General features: G+C 38.8%; 1 protein-coding gene across 1 annotated transcript; it reads right to left on the bottom strand.

Annotated features, from left to right (window-relative positions):
- Window positions 1-3061: 3061 nt before the first annotated feature.
- On the bottom strand, window positions 3062-15843 carry nr1d4b (nuclear receptor subfamily 1, group D, member 4b). Its single transcript, XM_058792140.1, has 8 exons — window positions 15349-15843; window positions 9374-9688; window positions 9195-9283; window positions 8875-9019; window positions 5520-6085; window positions 5245-5430; window positions 4384-4594; window positions 3062-4203 (listed from the first exon to the last, which is right to left on the bottom strand). The coding sequence occupies exons 1-8, from the start codon at window positions 15362-15364 to the stop codon at window positions 4007-4009; spliced, it is 1725 nt and encodes a 574-aa protein (XP_058648123.1). The 5' UTR covers window positions 15365-15843; the 3' UTR covers window positions 3062-4006.
- Between the last annotated feature and the right edge of the window lie 236 nt (window positions 15844-16079).

Here is a 16079-nt window from a genome sequence, read left to right as displayed (position 1 = left end):
TCGCAGTTCATTCTAGAAGTCTCAGTGCTGGACGGCATTGATGGGATTGAGTGGGAAAACAACACAGAGATTGCGCTTACATTTAATCTGTGATGCAACCTTTTCGTTAGACAACAAACAGTTGTGCTATATTAAGAGTTACGTAGAATAAAGAAGCACATTATATACTGAGGATAAACCAGGCCTGAAGGATAAAGGTGATGCTGCGTAAGTACATATGGAGATGACATTATTTGAGAGGAAAGTGTGTGAGGTTGGTAATGAATGCACAGACATATAAGTACAGTACACCATTAATCCTCCAATTGTTTTATATCAAGTACAGTACAATAAACAACCACCACGCAAATACTGACCCTGATGGAGCTCTAGCACTGTGGTGACAGTCAATGTGTTCCATGGGTCATTTCACAAATGTGTGTGTGTGTGTGTGTTTAATTCATTTATTAATATGTATTTAATAAACATTTTCGTCAAAACAATAAATTTCACATCTTTTTAATAAAATATTAACAGTCAAAAAATGGGGAGAAGAAAAATACGTTATTAAATAGGCTTTTGAAGTGTGTTCCTCTTTGTGAAGTGGACGAGTGAAGTTTATATGGCCAGACCCTCGACCCCTTGATTGTGACAGAGGGAGCGAGTCTACTTTATTAGCCTATGTACACTTCAGGCAGCTTCATAGACCACAATGCAACACTCTAAAGGCAGTTACATAGGCAATGTATATGACCATATGTGAGCAATAATAAGGTATAAGCACATCAACGTTTTGTAGGTTTGTAGATATTGTATAAGAATTACGAGTGTTTTGGGTCATGTGACAATCAGCTTTTGAAATGGTGACTTCATGTCTTTTGTAAGGCTGGTTTTATAATGACTTGACGGTGCTAATGAGCTATGTGTTAAGAAAGTTAAAGGTTTAAAGGTTTATTTCTAAAGTGCCTGAATGCCTCCATGTCACTAGGGCAAACTGTAGTACGATTTGTGTTGATTTAATTAATAACTCAAAATAACTAGGTTATAAAATAAATAGGTTTCAGCTGATTGACAGCATGTTCTCTCTGCTCTGAGGTGAATCTCCTCTCTAACAGCTGTTCACGGCTTCATACATGATCAAATGCAGTATGTACAGGGCCTTATGCAACTTCTGTGCTATTGTAGCTTTCTGTTATCCGTGCATCAGCATATTCCAAACATTTCTGACAAAGAGTTATTACTCCATACACAACAACAGTTAGCAGCACTGACAATCAAAAAGTTCTGACAATCAAAAAAGTGCCAGGTTTTTAGTTTTTTAGCCCTTTTATATTCACAATCAGATTTGCTATGTTTGTGTGTGTGTGTGTGTTCCTGTGTTATGAGGAACAAATGTCCCTACAATGATAGTAATACCAATAAATTTGTGTTTTGGTCCCCATGAGGAAACAAACTTATAAACCATACAGAATTATTATTATTATTATTATTTTTTATATATAATTTAAAAATGCATGTGTGTGAGGGGTAGGGTTAGGGCAAGGGGATAAAATACAGTTTATGCAGTATAAAAACCATTTGTGTGTGTAAGCATGCCAGATGTTAGTGTGCCACGTTTTATTTTCTCTTGTTATTGTTGGATTTTAACTTGCAACCTACATTGGCTGGACAAGAAACTGCAAATAATACCTTGTAAAATCATATTTTACGACTTTATTCAAACTAATATCATTAATGTCACTGTTACGGTTCATGTTGATGTAGTATGGCACAGTAACCTCAAGAGGGCGCACTTACTGCATATAAATCCATATACCTGTATACAAATGATTGGTTTCATGTACAAAATAACTCTTATTTTGTGTAGAATCTGGACTAAGTTTCCATTCATTAACGTTAGTTACTTATATTTGTTAACATGAACTAACAATGGAAAATACTTCCAGTGCATGTATTATTCTTAGTTAATGTTTATTTAAACATGTATTAATACATCATTAAAAACAAAAGCTGTGGCAGTTAATATTATTTAATAGATCTGAGCAACATGAACAATGAATAGTTTTGTTTTATTAATTCACGTTAATGAAACAAAAATGAATATACTATAACAAATGTATCGCTCATTGTAAATGTTATTATTATTATTATTAACAAATGCTAACTAATGAGACCTGATTGTAAAGTGTTATCTATATTTTCTATACGTATTCATACATACATAAATCATTTTAAGGCTTTATTAAAACGAATTCCATTAATGTTACTGTTCATTTAAATGTAATATTGAACAGTAACCTCAAGAGGGCGCACACACAGTATATAATTCCATATCAAGCATTATTGTTTTCATGTAGTATACATATCAGTAGTTATATGTAGCTGTAAAATCTCTCTCTCATTATATAATAATTCTTTTATTTCTATAAATATTTTTTCTTAAGAATCACGTGACACTGCCAAGACAGTGAGAGGAAGGAGTTGCAAACATTAAAACCACATGAGACAGAATGAATAATGTTAATCTCTCTCTCTCTCTCTTTTAAACCACAACTACTCAGGGCAAAGGGAAGAGGGGAAAATGCAAACTGAGTTTCTCCCTGTTCTTTCGTCCCGTTCCCCAGCTGTGAGAGGTTTCCTGGCATGTTTGCTTTATTTCTTGTGCCTCATTCTCATTTTACCGAGAGCATCTTATTAGCCAAACATTTCATGTGATTCACTATAACTGGAATATTACATGATTAACGGCACATGATATTCAGGTTGATTAACACTTTATAATCTGATGATAATTATTCTAGTCTGATTATTCTGTGCTACAGTGGCAACATAGTGATATAGTCTTCAATTTGTTGATTAAAAAATGCATGAAGGGAAACAAATATTCCCACTCCCACTTGAACCCCTGGAGCCATTATTTAAATGAAGGTGAAAATCTTGGCATATATCATACATCAGCTCCATACACACTGGTTCCATTTGCCAGTTGCTAGGATACCATTGTGCACCATCAGCATTCCATGTGCAACGAAACGCGCAGTACAATATGCATGCATATAAAATACTCAGCCTGATGCATCGCAAAACTTGAAAGGTATTTTTTAATATCACATAATCTGCCATCTCTATGAAAAAAATATGCATAATACATTTACCAAATATACATTTAGATGCACATGAAATAAAATAATTGAATTTGCGTAATAATGGCAAAATCCACTTTTGCTGCGAACCCGTCCTCTTTCAGAAAATTCGGAACTGCAAAGGGTAGAATAAACCATATCCATGCAGAGCTGTTGTAAATTACATCGGTTTAATACTTTAATAGACATCGATGAGTCCTTTCTTCATTAAGCAACCCATTGTCCCTAGTTCTGTCATGACATTAGCACACGAGAATACATACTACAGTCTTATACAGTTATAAGAAACTATCATATATTTCAATTATAATACATGTTTTTTACAACCAAGGTTTTAACTGTCTGACAAATATAAACAATATTTATAAAGGTCCACAAAGAGATATAAGAATGTGTTTAATGAAATTATTGAACTGTGCAATAGAATTTAAGTTTATCTGAAAGGTTGTACAATGTGTTGAATATGACGATAAATGCATAGCATCTGGAGTGAGAAAAATAATTATAACGTCCCAAAACTTTATACAATGATCTTGCACTGTGAGCCCAGATTAATTCTAGTTATAAAACAGCCATCAACTCAAAAATCTACACGATCTTCCTCTGTTTTTATATTTCTTGAAAATCCTGAAAAGTCAAAATGTCCAGCATCTGCTCCATTCTTCTGTTCCTCTTTATGTTGCATTGGAAAAGTTCAATGTCTGTTTTATCTTGTGGTGGAGCAAGTCTGAGGTGTTTGTGTAAGTGCTAGTCAAAATCAGATGTTTATCCTGCAATATGCATGGCTTATTTGTACAAGAAGAGCACCCTGAATTTATATGTTGACCCCTTATATATACCCAAGTGTAGACTTGGGTAGGTCTGGTAATTGTCCATTTCTGTTCTCAGGGGTCAATATGAAAGGCAAGGAGTTTCTCAGAGTGCTGGTTGTTGAGGGTACGGAGGTCAGGCAGACGTAGCAGGAGTTTGGGGAAGAGTGAGCTGTCCTCTGGCCTTCGCCTAGTGATGAGAGCGCGAAGAGCGCTGATCAAATCCTCCTGGAGCTGCTCCACGGCCCCCACATCTGAGATACCTGAACGATCTGATAGAGAGCAAAATAATGAGTAACAGAAATATTGGATGTAAACATTACAGCTCTGTTCCAAACTCTACTAAGCTGCTTCGCTATCGGTCTACACAAGCAACTACCTTGGTATTAAAAACATACTTCAGATAGTGCTTGCATATGATAATTCTCTCAATTACTGGGAATCCAAGGTACCTGCAGAAACCAGCACTACAGCCATGAAGAGGGCCATCTCATCGGCCTCCAGACCCATGTTCCCCAGCTTCTCACTGAACTCAAACATGGTGTCCAGAAGGCTGCCCATGCCTAGCACTCGCAGGGATGCCAGCGGGTAGGTCTGACCATTCAGGAATGTTACGGTACGTTCCTTGGCATTAAACAGCGAGCAGAACCTCACCATTAGAACCTGCAATAAACCAAAGTAAGGGTTAGAAAAGTAACGTTAAATAAACTGTTGAAGATTCAGCTGTGTAAACTACATCATAATAATTCTCAAAGACGTTATTTCGCAATACAAGCACTGCACATATTTTGCTTTCAGTCCAATGGCATTAGAAATTAGTTTTCTTTATCAATACTCAATGATTGGAGTCTTGCACAGTCTGTAAATATTCACCCGTAACACCATGTCTGTGTGAAACTTTTAATGAAACTGCTTGGGAAATCAGATTCATATACAAATTGCTACTTTAAGCCAAATCTGCTCAATTAATCAATTGAACCACTTTACAAAACTGGTCTGAACTGAATGGTTCCTCACTCAGGGCCACAATCTTGACTCAAAGACCAAATTAAATTTAGTACAGTTTTTAATGTTAAAACAAATTTTATTTCGGTTCTATAACGTTTGAAATGGCAAAAAACATCTTTGCTAATAAAACTTAAATCAAAACATAATAAACAGTGATATGATCCTTTATACAAAAAAAACCCTATTTTCGAAGATGTAGGGCAGAATGTCAAGGGACCGCTTGAGTCAACTGGGTCATTTAAATGATTATTTCAAAAGAACTGATTTGCGGAATTGATTTGAGGACAGACGTTGGCGTCTCTCACCTGAAAGGTTCCTGCCTTCAGCAGCATGACTTGATCATGTTGACTCAGGGCCTGAAACCCTGGAATGCTCTTGGCAAATTCAACCACTTCTTTAACAGCTGGAGTGAAGCACTGGGAGAAACTCTCCCAGACCTGTTGACTGGAGTGACTGGCTGGGGAGATGGGACATGCATTGAGTGGACATGCCTGGAAAAATACAGAAAGAGACCATTTAAGTTATAGAAAATAGTAAACTAAGACCAGCAAACAAATCATATGCCATCATAAAAACATACCAAAACTTTAGCACCAGGGCTCAGTCTCCAAGGACAAGACGTTTGAGTGGAGTAACTGTTGTGCTTCGATGGATAGCTTTGAGAAGGTGTAGTTCCCTGACTGGGACTTGAGGACTGTGGGAAGTTATAGTGACTGTTGTCCATGACTTGGGTTGTCGGTTTGCTGTTGTGATTGGCGAATGGACATCTGGATTGGGGTAGGCAGCTTGTTGTGGAATGGATGGAATGATCTTGGGGTGAGATGCTTGGCTGAGGGTGAGACTGGCTGTAGCCAGACTCTTGAATTGGATTATGACGGAAAGAAGAAGGATTGTTGTTATTGATGTTGTTGTCATCGTCAATCTTCACTAACAACTTCTCCCCGTTCACAAAGATATTGCGATAAGCTTGCGAGATAGAACCGATGGCCTCTTCTGACTGGCCATCTTCAGGGCTGGTAGGAGTCTCGGTGGGTGTAGTGCAGGTGATGTCCATGGACGCTGATTCATTAAGGCTGTTCATGTAACTCTGCATTTCGTCCAGTAGGCGTTGTTTCTCGCGCTTCGGAATGCGCCCAAATCGCACAGCTGAAAAAGATGGGGGTATAAATGTTACTATAGAGAATGGTGAGAAAATGTGTGCATTATCTTACAGCTTTACAATAATGCATTGTGGTATGGTTAGAGAGTTGGACTTATAACCCCAAGGTCGTGGGTTTGATTCTCAGTATTGCTCTCTGTGCACCACAGCAAAAATGGCTGCCCGTTGCTCTAGGTGTGTTTGTGTGTGTGTGTGTGCTCACTACTCACTGCTGTGTGTGTGTGTGCACTTGGCTGGGTTAAACAATTTCTGAGTATACTATACTTGGCCTACAGGTCAGGGGTGTCAAATCCTGCTCCTGGAGCACCGCTGTCCTACAGAGTTTAGCTCCAACCCCAATTAAACCTGAACCTGCTAGGCATAATAAAAACATTCACGCAAGTTGGAGCTAAACTTTGAAAGAAAGTAGCCCTCAAGGATAGAGTTTGGACACTCCTGCAGTAGAGCATGGCGCTAGCAATGTCAAGGCCATTGATTCGATTATCAGGGAATGCAAAAACTGATAAAATGAATGCCTTATTTTTTTTTCCACAGAAAGATATCGTCCCTGCTATGAATTCTAATGGCCCAGGTTTTTGTAATTTTCCATGTTCGTTCCATCTCGTGCACAGTAAGTATACAACTTTGACCGGATAGAAAAAGAAAGTCTGATTAGTCCAAAACATCCAAGTCCTCAAATCTCTCATACATTTGGTAGATGGTTCTCATTAAGACATTTGGTAGATGGTTCTACTATAAGATATACAGCAGGATTACTGTACTGACAAATCAGCATTTAGTTTTATAATAGACATGAAACAAGATTACATCACAGTGACCACCAGGTTTTCATACTAGATTATGGCTCCTGTGCAAAGCTTCTGTTCTACATCCCTCCACGTTTTCCCATCCAGCCTCCCCCTACTCTACCTCTCAGAGCTATTTATAGATCCTACTACTGTATAATACACCTCCCCCATCCTTCTCTTTCCCTCTCTCTGTGTCTATCCCATTGGGAAGTGGGTCAGTGGATCACCGAAGCAGAGGAGATATCACTGAGGGAATGAGTGATGGAGTGAATGACAGCAGGTGAAACAGATACTATCATGAGTTAAAGGGTTAGCAGGTTAAGGGTGAAAAGGACCGAAAGGAGAAGTCATTCGAATAGTTAAGCGCTGAAACATGTATGGCAGAGAAATGTGATATGATAAACTGAACTGATAAGGAGCAAGTGTTGAGCAATGGGAGGTGCCTTCAGTAAGAAAGGTTAGGTTAAAACTGCTAAGACAAGCACTAATGCAAAACTAGGTCTATAATATAACAATGATTTGAAGGCTTTTTGTGTTTAGAGGTGTCATATAGCACCATCACGTTGAAGGTGTGAGTCAGTGTAAGGAGAGATGTCAAGGTGACACGTGCAATGACATAATATAATGGAGAGAAAATATAGCATCTATCATACAATCAGCGACAGAGTATTAGCTATGGTTTTTGCATTCGAGGGCACTAGAACATTACAGTACCCTGAAAAGTTAAAACCACAAAAAGTTATTCATATATTCATAAACTTCCAAATTAATTCGAAATCTAGTGTAATTACAGTGTAAGTTGCTACTGGGGAGAAAAACAAGGTCAAGTATGTCATGTGATGTTGAAATACGATGGTGCATATCACTTTACTTTCCCGTTTTTTAGGTCACCTAAATATGTACACTAGCCCCAGAAAATATGATTTATTACCAGCCCAGTTTACAAAGCTCCCCAGAGACAATACTGTCCTGTATGGGCAAAGTGTGCTAGAGGACAAATCGAAAAGATATTTTACTATGCTTATGCACTGCATTCAATTGAAATAAAGGTCTCTTAGCTTCTGGGTTACATCGACAAAACACTTTATTAAATCCCAGCTTGCATTTGGATCTTAATTAATCCTGAAATACAGCAAATGAAGACCTGGAAACACATTAAACTGCAGTGTACTAGGTGCTCGGGCCATTTGTGTCCCCAATTCCCCAAATTAACCTGATTTGCCGCAGTTTTTACAGTGAGTGATGACTTGTGGGATTTCAGAGAGCCCACACTAATAAATCAGTGGTGAAAGGAAACTGTCAGAACAGGGTGTAAGCTATAGGTGCAAACAGCACAGAACAGATGGTGGAAGTAGGGCTGAGGAAATATAAAGGAGAATTCAACGTATTTTTTAAAATATATTGTAGTGGCGAGGTCACATTAGCGAAATTTTGCAGTTAAAAAAAAGACTCATTGTCCATTATCAATAGTGTAGCGATGCATCAAACAGCACTTACAACACAAGCAGCTTTCTGTTGGTTAACGTATCAAATTTGTGTAACGAACTTGAACCTGATGCAAAATCTGCATGGGAAAATTTTTTTGCCCTTACACAAAACTCCAGATTTGCAGATTCTGATTGAAAAGATCACTGGATTTTCAAAGCGAAGCTTTGCATTATGAAGTTGCTGATTTATACAGAGCATTTGTATCATGTTGCTGAGCAGTTCCTAGGGTGTGACATGTGGTTGTTAAGTGGATTCTTACTGGCTTAAGACCAACCAGTCAATATTCTGGTCTAACTGCTAAGAAAAGAGCAGATACTAGGGTGTACTGAGAGGTCACTAGAACATTGCTAGGTGGTTGTTTACCAACCCAGCAACATTCATAACACTTAAGTATTTGCAGCAATACTGATATTTCCCCTAGCAAACACTGAAAATAATGTAGTCATACCAAGAATAACAATTTTGTATATTGTTCATAACTGTATGTTTAAAGCTCATACCATCTCTGGACATGCCGACAGAGAGGCACTTCTTAAATCGACAGTGCTGACAGCGATTGCGGTTCATCCTCATGATCAGACAGTTTTCATTCTTCACACACATCTTATAATGGATGTTCTGCTGGATACTGCGGCGGAAGAAACCCTGAAGATAACACAAGATCATAGTGAATGTGTGTGTGTTTCTGTATGTGTGTGTGTGTGTGTGTGTGTGTGTGTGACTTCAGTCTCAGACCGACACTAAACACATCAGTTATGCATTTTGAGGGTATTTTATGAACAAGCAGTGTGCATGCGAGCGTGTATGTGTCTGTTCTCACCTTGCATCCCTCACATGCATGGACGCCATAGTGAAATCCTGATGCAATATCCCCACATACTTTGCAAAGCAACACCATACCTCCTGTTTCTAGTAACACAAATTGTCAACAGTAAGTCAGCAGTGGACAATGGTCACTGAATTTGAGACAATATCAAAAATCACTCAGATAATACTCACTGGTAAAGGTACCCGTGAACATACTTGGTCGCCTGCCGACTACAGGGTGAGAGTAGGTGTTTTGGCCTGATGATGTTACCGTCGGTGTAACAGGGTTGACAGTGGTAGCACTGCTTACTTCTGGAAATTGGAAAACCAGTTTGTTGCCATTGCTTCCAGTTGAATGTTTTTTAAGGGCACCAAGCTCAGTGAAAGAGACCTCCTCTGGGGACGAGGGTTGCGAGGATGGAGATTGGGATTGGTACCCACTGGATGGGCTTCCTGGACTGGGGCTGGCACTTCCAGTTGAGCCTGCATAGAGGATCACTCCTCCACCTGTGTGTGAAGGAAAAGGAGGGAAAACAAAGAATATTACATTAAGGGAAATTGGTCTTATTATTTATATCTAGCTCTGTCATGAAACTCCAGACGGTGCAGACTGATACATCATGCAATCTGCTAGTAATGAAATTGCTCGCTACATGCACAACCAGATTAGTCTCCGGTACATAAGCAGCCAATGAGATTGCTTGCTCAACATTTAAAAAGTCTGGTTCAGTGTTCGCTGTAAATTCGCTCATCAGTAACCCTCCACCTCCCCTAGCTCCACCTGTCTAGATCTGCAATGGGTAATTTCATGTATGCTATTTGCACAGCATAGCTGCAAGCTCACAACAGCTAGTCTGCATATGCCATATTGCCAGTAACAAGTTTCTGTAATTGTGTAACTGTAACTTTAGTGGACTTAAACTTGAAAAATGTGGTGTATTTTGTGTGTGAAGAAATCTTTCTGCGGTTCTGATGTTTATTCATGTTTATTTCATGCTTTAAGTAAATATGAAAAGACGATCGGTTCACATGCCGCTTGAACTGAGGCAACACAGTGATATGTCACGACACATTAAAGAGCCACAAAATGGTATTTATTGTTTGAATTTCTTAAAAAAAAAAAAAAGACAAAGTTTGAAAGCGGAGACATTGTTTAATACCAGAAGTAACTGGTTCTGTCTGTTGGCGTGTTGTCAGTTTCCTCTTTGCTCTGCAATGTATTTTTTACCGCGTGAGAACAAAATGTGTAGTGTGAGAGCGGCATGGCTTGTCGGACATAGCAACAGTAACTAAGAAGGGCAGGTTTTTAGGAAGGGTCAATTGCTCTGTAGTGGCAACAGCGACAGCAGCAGTGTAACATATCTAGTATGTCAATACCGAAAATATATCATCTATTAACATACTAAACTAAACTGAAAGTTGTTATAATAGAAATATCTCTAATATCTTCAGAATTGGAACGCCTTAACTTACAGTTTGTTTGTTTTTTTTCATATGCCCTGCACCTTACATATGTTTATTAAGTATTGTTTATTACAAATTTTGCATGTTTAAATTCATTCTACAGAATTCATAAAACCTGTCATTTTTTTCCCACCAGACCAGTGGGATGCAGGCCACTAATTTCCATGTAAACTCGGAAATGTCTCATGTTTGAATCCTCTGCTTCTCCCAGTCTGTCAGCTCATCCTTCTCCATGAATCACATGTTCAAAACCGCGCCAGTGGAAGGTTTAAACGTGAGAAATGAGCCAGGATGAGCCAGACTGAGGAATCGGATTTATTTAAGCGAGTCGGTTCACTTCAGTGATTCGATCCGTTTGAGTTGCGTTTCCAAAACGTGTTCCAAGGAAATGCATGCTGAATTTCACAAGTTATGTGTTAGTTCACTTCCTGATTTTTATTATGTTCTGAACTACTTTTTATATTTTAGCTTTTTAAATGTCGTTTCTGTCAGCTCAGTGTTGCCGCACCTTATTAAACGCGTTTAGCTACCGTCAGAAAGTCGTGTGATCTCAATCGTGTACAGCGGCAAAGTTCGTTCCTACAGTACAAATTATTACTCTTATTAACATTCTCGAGTCACCCCCACTTTCTTACTTCAAACCCTTAAAACTCATGCGTCATAAAAAAAAAAAAAAAGCCCTTAAACGGTGTAATCTTTTGAAGGTATTGTTTGATGATTTCGCCCCTTGTATTGTATTTATTTTTCTTAATTTAATAATTATGTTTATTTTGTTTATCTAGGCCTATGCATTTTCGTTATGCTGTTAGTATTTGGACTTCTTGAATTGTAAAATGTATCTTACTGTTGTTTACTTGGTATTTTGTATGTTCTTTCAAGCATTAAAAAAAAAAAAAAAAAAAAACACCTTCCCGAGTCAGTTAAACCGAATCATTATAAAGAACCAACTCCAAAGAACAATTTGTTTGCGAATCGTAAACAAGGATCTGAGAACGCCAGCACGCGCTGCTCGTTCCTCTGGCGGCGCGCCCGGGAACGCGCTCCAGAGCTGCCAGCCACCTGACCGCCGACTCACATGCGCTCCTGACATAGTGAACGCCCTAAAACACAAGCCTCTTTCCGCAGTCCCGTGGCTAGAACAGCCGCAGTACGAGAGAGAGAGAGAGAAAAAAAAAGGCACAAACTGCCAGCCTGCTGCTCACGTTTGAAGAGGACTTAAAAACCAAGGCCATATTTATGCGCGCGTGTTTATAATACTCGAGTCACCGGAAACTGGAGTGCATGCATGAACGTGCACAGTCACGTTTACTGACATACGAGCTTGTTTTGTGTTTGCCTTCTTTTTTTTAAACCCAACACATTTCACCTCATATCACTTGTTTACACAACGTGATGCCTCACAAATGGCTTGAAATAAAGATTAGGCTACATTAACTATCCTTCCCAATTTAATTCCACCCGAATTAACCCTTGTGGCATTTTAAAGGGAAACACATAGACATAATTTCCCTAAACACCATGACACACAAAACCTTTGCTTTAGTGTAACGTGTCTCAAATGCACATGGGGGAATGTGAGTGACTCAAAGAATGAATAAATGAAAGGGTTATTGAATTTCAGTCGTTTTTGTCTGAATTTGCCCTTTTGCAGCTGCCATGCGGGAAAACTAACCTCCCACTCAAAAATGATAACTGACAGATGTAGACATGGATACTGTATTCATTTGATATGCAAGTTAATTTTTAGTATAATCACTTAGTGAATGGATTTAAATCACAATAGTGTAAACGCACATTTCTATCTATGTTTAGTATGTTGTATTGCAGGGGTTCTCAACTCTGGCCTCCGAGGTCCATGCACTTTCCCACAGAGTTTAGCACCTGAACAAGCTAATCAAGGTCTTCGGGATCACTAGAAACAAAAAAAACGTCTTATTATTGGGAGATGTGAGGGTTAATTACCATCGGAAAAAGTGTAACAGCTAACATGGATCACATGTAGCTTTCCTTGCTTAATCCTTGCGTACCACCAAAACCACAGCCACAGCATTACCAGTTATGCTTTTTTGGCTAAAGGTTGCAGGATTGCTAGAAAGTTACTGGCAGGCGAGTTTGATCAAGGTTGATGCTAAACTCTGCAGGAAAGTGGACCTCGAGGGCCAGAGTTGAGAACCTCTGCTGCATTATATGGCATATTGCGTTGTAATAACAACTACCATAGTGTTTTGTATCAATTAGAATAGGCAGTCTACATGCCCTAAAAGCAAATACCAATGCATTATGCTGCTTCCATTCAGCATTAATTATATTATATATTATTTGAGATAGCGAATTATAGAAAAATCATAAACATTAAGAGAATTTCCAAAATAGTATGACCTAACAAAAATCAGTCGTTGTTCCAATCCTGTATGATTTTTTTTTTCCTACTGTGGAACATAAAGTACAGTGTTTTGAGAAATGTCTCTTGCATATAATGGAAGTAAATGGTAACAAAAAGTGCTAATACATAATATCTTCTTTTGTGTGAAGAAAGAATGTTATACGGTTTGAAACAACATGGGGTGATTATGACAGAATTTTCATTTTTGGGTGAACTATCTCTTTAAGTAAATTCCATTTTGACTGGTTTGGCAGGTGAGCTTCTCAGTTGGGAGGCTTTGATTTCTTGTTTCAAGGTTTGTTCATAAAGCTGGATGCCCTCGGACATGTGCTGCTGCTGAAAAGTAGGTCAGTATTGCTGTATCTTCTAGGAGCCACCACACATGTGCCGTATAGCTTATGCAAATTAAATGAACAACTATTACTATTATCATTTACTTTTTAATATAGTTAATTTATTTTTAACATCATACCTTAAAAGAATAAAAAAAGTGTGCATAATGAAATTAAGAATTAAGGAACACTATCACATGTTGTACTGGGACAATGTGCACGTGTGTTCAAATATGTGAGCGACACACTTGTTACAGCTTGAGCTGTCTGTTTGTCAAACAATTTTCACTCAGAAATTGCTAGTAAATATTCCAAATAATTACAAGTAGCACACTAAATTAAACGTCATTTTGAAGTAGAAGATGTAAAATAGTATTTTCTTTTCAAAAGTCTTTAATTTACAACAAATATATATATAGAAACATTTTATATAGTGCATTCATGGCCTTCAAAGAAGCATCTTCTATCACATAAAAGTATGCTTGTTATAAACACGTGAGTTAAAGCGAGATCATGCAGGCAGAGAAGAAAGATCTGAGCTCAGATCTGTGGCTCTTTGACTTTGACCCAGTGACCAGCCTCCCTCCCTTCAGAGGCTGGGTGAGACACGAGCTGCCGGAACAAAAACACAAGCAAGGAGGGGGTGTGTGCCTGGGAAATCACGCGTGGCACGTGGAGCTCGGAGTTGATCCTCGTGACGGTGAAAGTGAAAGTCTGTCTGTATGAATACCACTGCGCCTGACATCATCATGCCCAATGACAAGCAAAACGTGCAGGTGGCAAACTGAGCGCTTTCTAAGAAATCCCCGGCACCAGATTCACAAAAAAGGAAACATACTGGAGATGACATGGCCAACACAGCTATGTGTTTCCAGAGATGTTAATGTTACAACATACTGATGGTTGAACCTTACAGCAAATTGTAGCCTGTGATAATATACAAGAAATTGTATATTAATCTTGTAATTTAGAGCCTACTGAGTTCCTATGTATGTATATTATTATACTTGCTGCCAAAGCTTATTATTTTAGCTTATTACATTATAAGTTGGATAATTTACATTCAGACTTATTAAAAATGCAAATGTCAGAGTGCACTTGTATTTGACTTTATAATAAATAACTTAAAGACTAAAAACATGCCTCATAAGGAATGCCATGTGATAAACAAAATAATGGTTTATTGCCTGCTGTGCCATAAACGTTGACTGTGTTTCCTTTCATAAATGATCTTTATCTTCTTTGAGCACGTGTTGGAGTGAATGTACAGGAGGAGCGCTACAGATAATGACAGTCAGTCATCGGCGCACAAGCGTGACTTGGTTAATGAATCACGGTAACCTGGTCGAAAACAAAAACCTTACAGCAGTCAAGGTTGGGTTTGGATTTTACCCACCCCCAGCTACTGGAGACGGATGCTAAATCACTAACGAAACGGAAAACAATTAGGCTAGATAGCTTTTCTTTTTATGACAGCAAATGTATTTTTAGCAACAGGGTCACTCACGCCGTGAAACAACTCACGATTAATTTATGAGGATGATGCGTCATGATGTACAGTCTACTCGGAAGAGCGCGTGAGCAGAGCAAACTGCACGTGAGTTTGTTTGCGCGCAACGCGAGACCGGAAACATTTGCCAAAACATGGTATTCCGTTTACTCAGGTTCGCGATATAGTAAAAAATAAAAATAAATAAATAAAAATAAGTATTTGGCATTCATTGCAACGTGCAGATGCCAAAAAGCATCATGTTTTTTGAGTGTGTAAAATGATAAACATGTCAAAATATAACGCAATTTAAATACAAATCTTGACAGTACATGTATTCATTTTATATTCAAATGTAGTACCAATATATTCGTGTCACCATAAAGTTAAACAAGATATTAAAATAAATGACAAAGTTGAGGGGTGAATGAAACATTACTACCATCATCCGTGCAAATAATTAATCATGTTCATAGACAATATATTGTTTTTAACTCACCTGGACTGCCCTCCATGGTGTCTGTTCCTGCTGTTGATGAAGGAAATGCAGGTATCGGAGTAGAGTCTATAATTTTCAGCGTGTTTCAAATTCCGTCCAGACAGGTAAGAACTTCAAAAAGTCTGTTAGGCAATGTCTCTGAAAAGAAGCTACACTAATGCCAGATGTCCTTCAGGTAAGCAGGGCAATGTGTCGTCCTCACTCTTTGAAAGATGTCCTTAAAGACTGTATCGCGTGCATCACAGTAGCGCTTTTCTTCAAACAATCAGAGCCAGTGCACTGGTATCGTTCTCCAAGACAGAGCTGTGTAACTAGTTTGAGACATGCACAAGCATCACACAAACACCGGACACGTTTTCAGGTGTCTTAAAAATGTGACTGAGCTTTCCCCCCCACTAGTTCCCCCTCCTTTCTTTGCCCTTTAAATTGTTTGTGTTATTGTATGCCAAGAACTGTTGCTCCGTTTCTCACGCCCTCTTTCTTTCGTTCCCAGTCACGCTGCTGTAGTAGAGCTGCAGTTCCTTCCTTCCTCTTGCCTCCTCCTCTTTGCTCTCAGTGGCAGATGACTGCGCGTGGACTCGTTTGCCATCGGAATGCCTTCAGCATGCGCGCGCTGCATGTGAGCTCTGCCCTACTGACACACATTTTATGCAAATGAGCGCCGCTCTGATGAGGGGGAGGAGAGCCGTGGGTGAAGCACATGGAGAAGAGGAGGAGCGCACCGTGACTGC

The sequence above is a fragment of the Onychostoma macrolepis genome, chromosome 11, assembly GCF_012432095.1.
Source record: "Onychostoma macrolepis isolate SWU-2019 chromosome 11, ASM1243209v1, whole genome shotgun sequence".
Taxonomy (NCBI): domain Eukaryota; kingdom Metazoa; phylum Chordata; class Actinopteri; order Cypriniformes; family Cyprinidae; genus Onychostoma; species Onychostoma macrolepis.
The sequence above is the reverse complement of the archived record's forward strand: the minus strand, read 5'-3'. Positions and strand labels throughout refer to the sequence as shown.

Coding starts and splice junctions, on each gene's coding strand:
- nr1d4b (XM_058792140.1), bottom strand. Junction 6,086..8,874: donor TGTCGGCATGTCCAGAGATG/GTATGAGCTTTA, acceptor CATCTTTTTCAG/CTGTGCGATTTGGGCGCATT. Junction 4,595..5,244: donor TGAAGGCAGGAACCTTTCAG/GTGAGAGACGCC, acceptor GGTTTATTGCAG/GTTCTAATGGTGAGGTTCTG.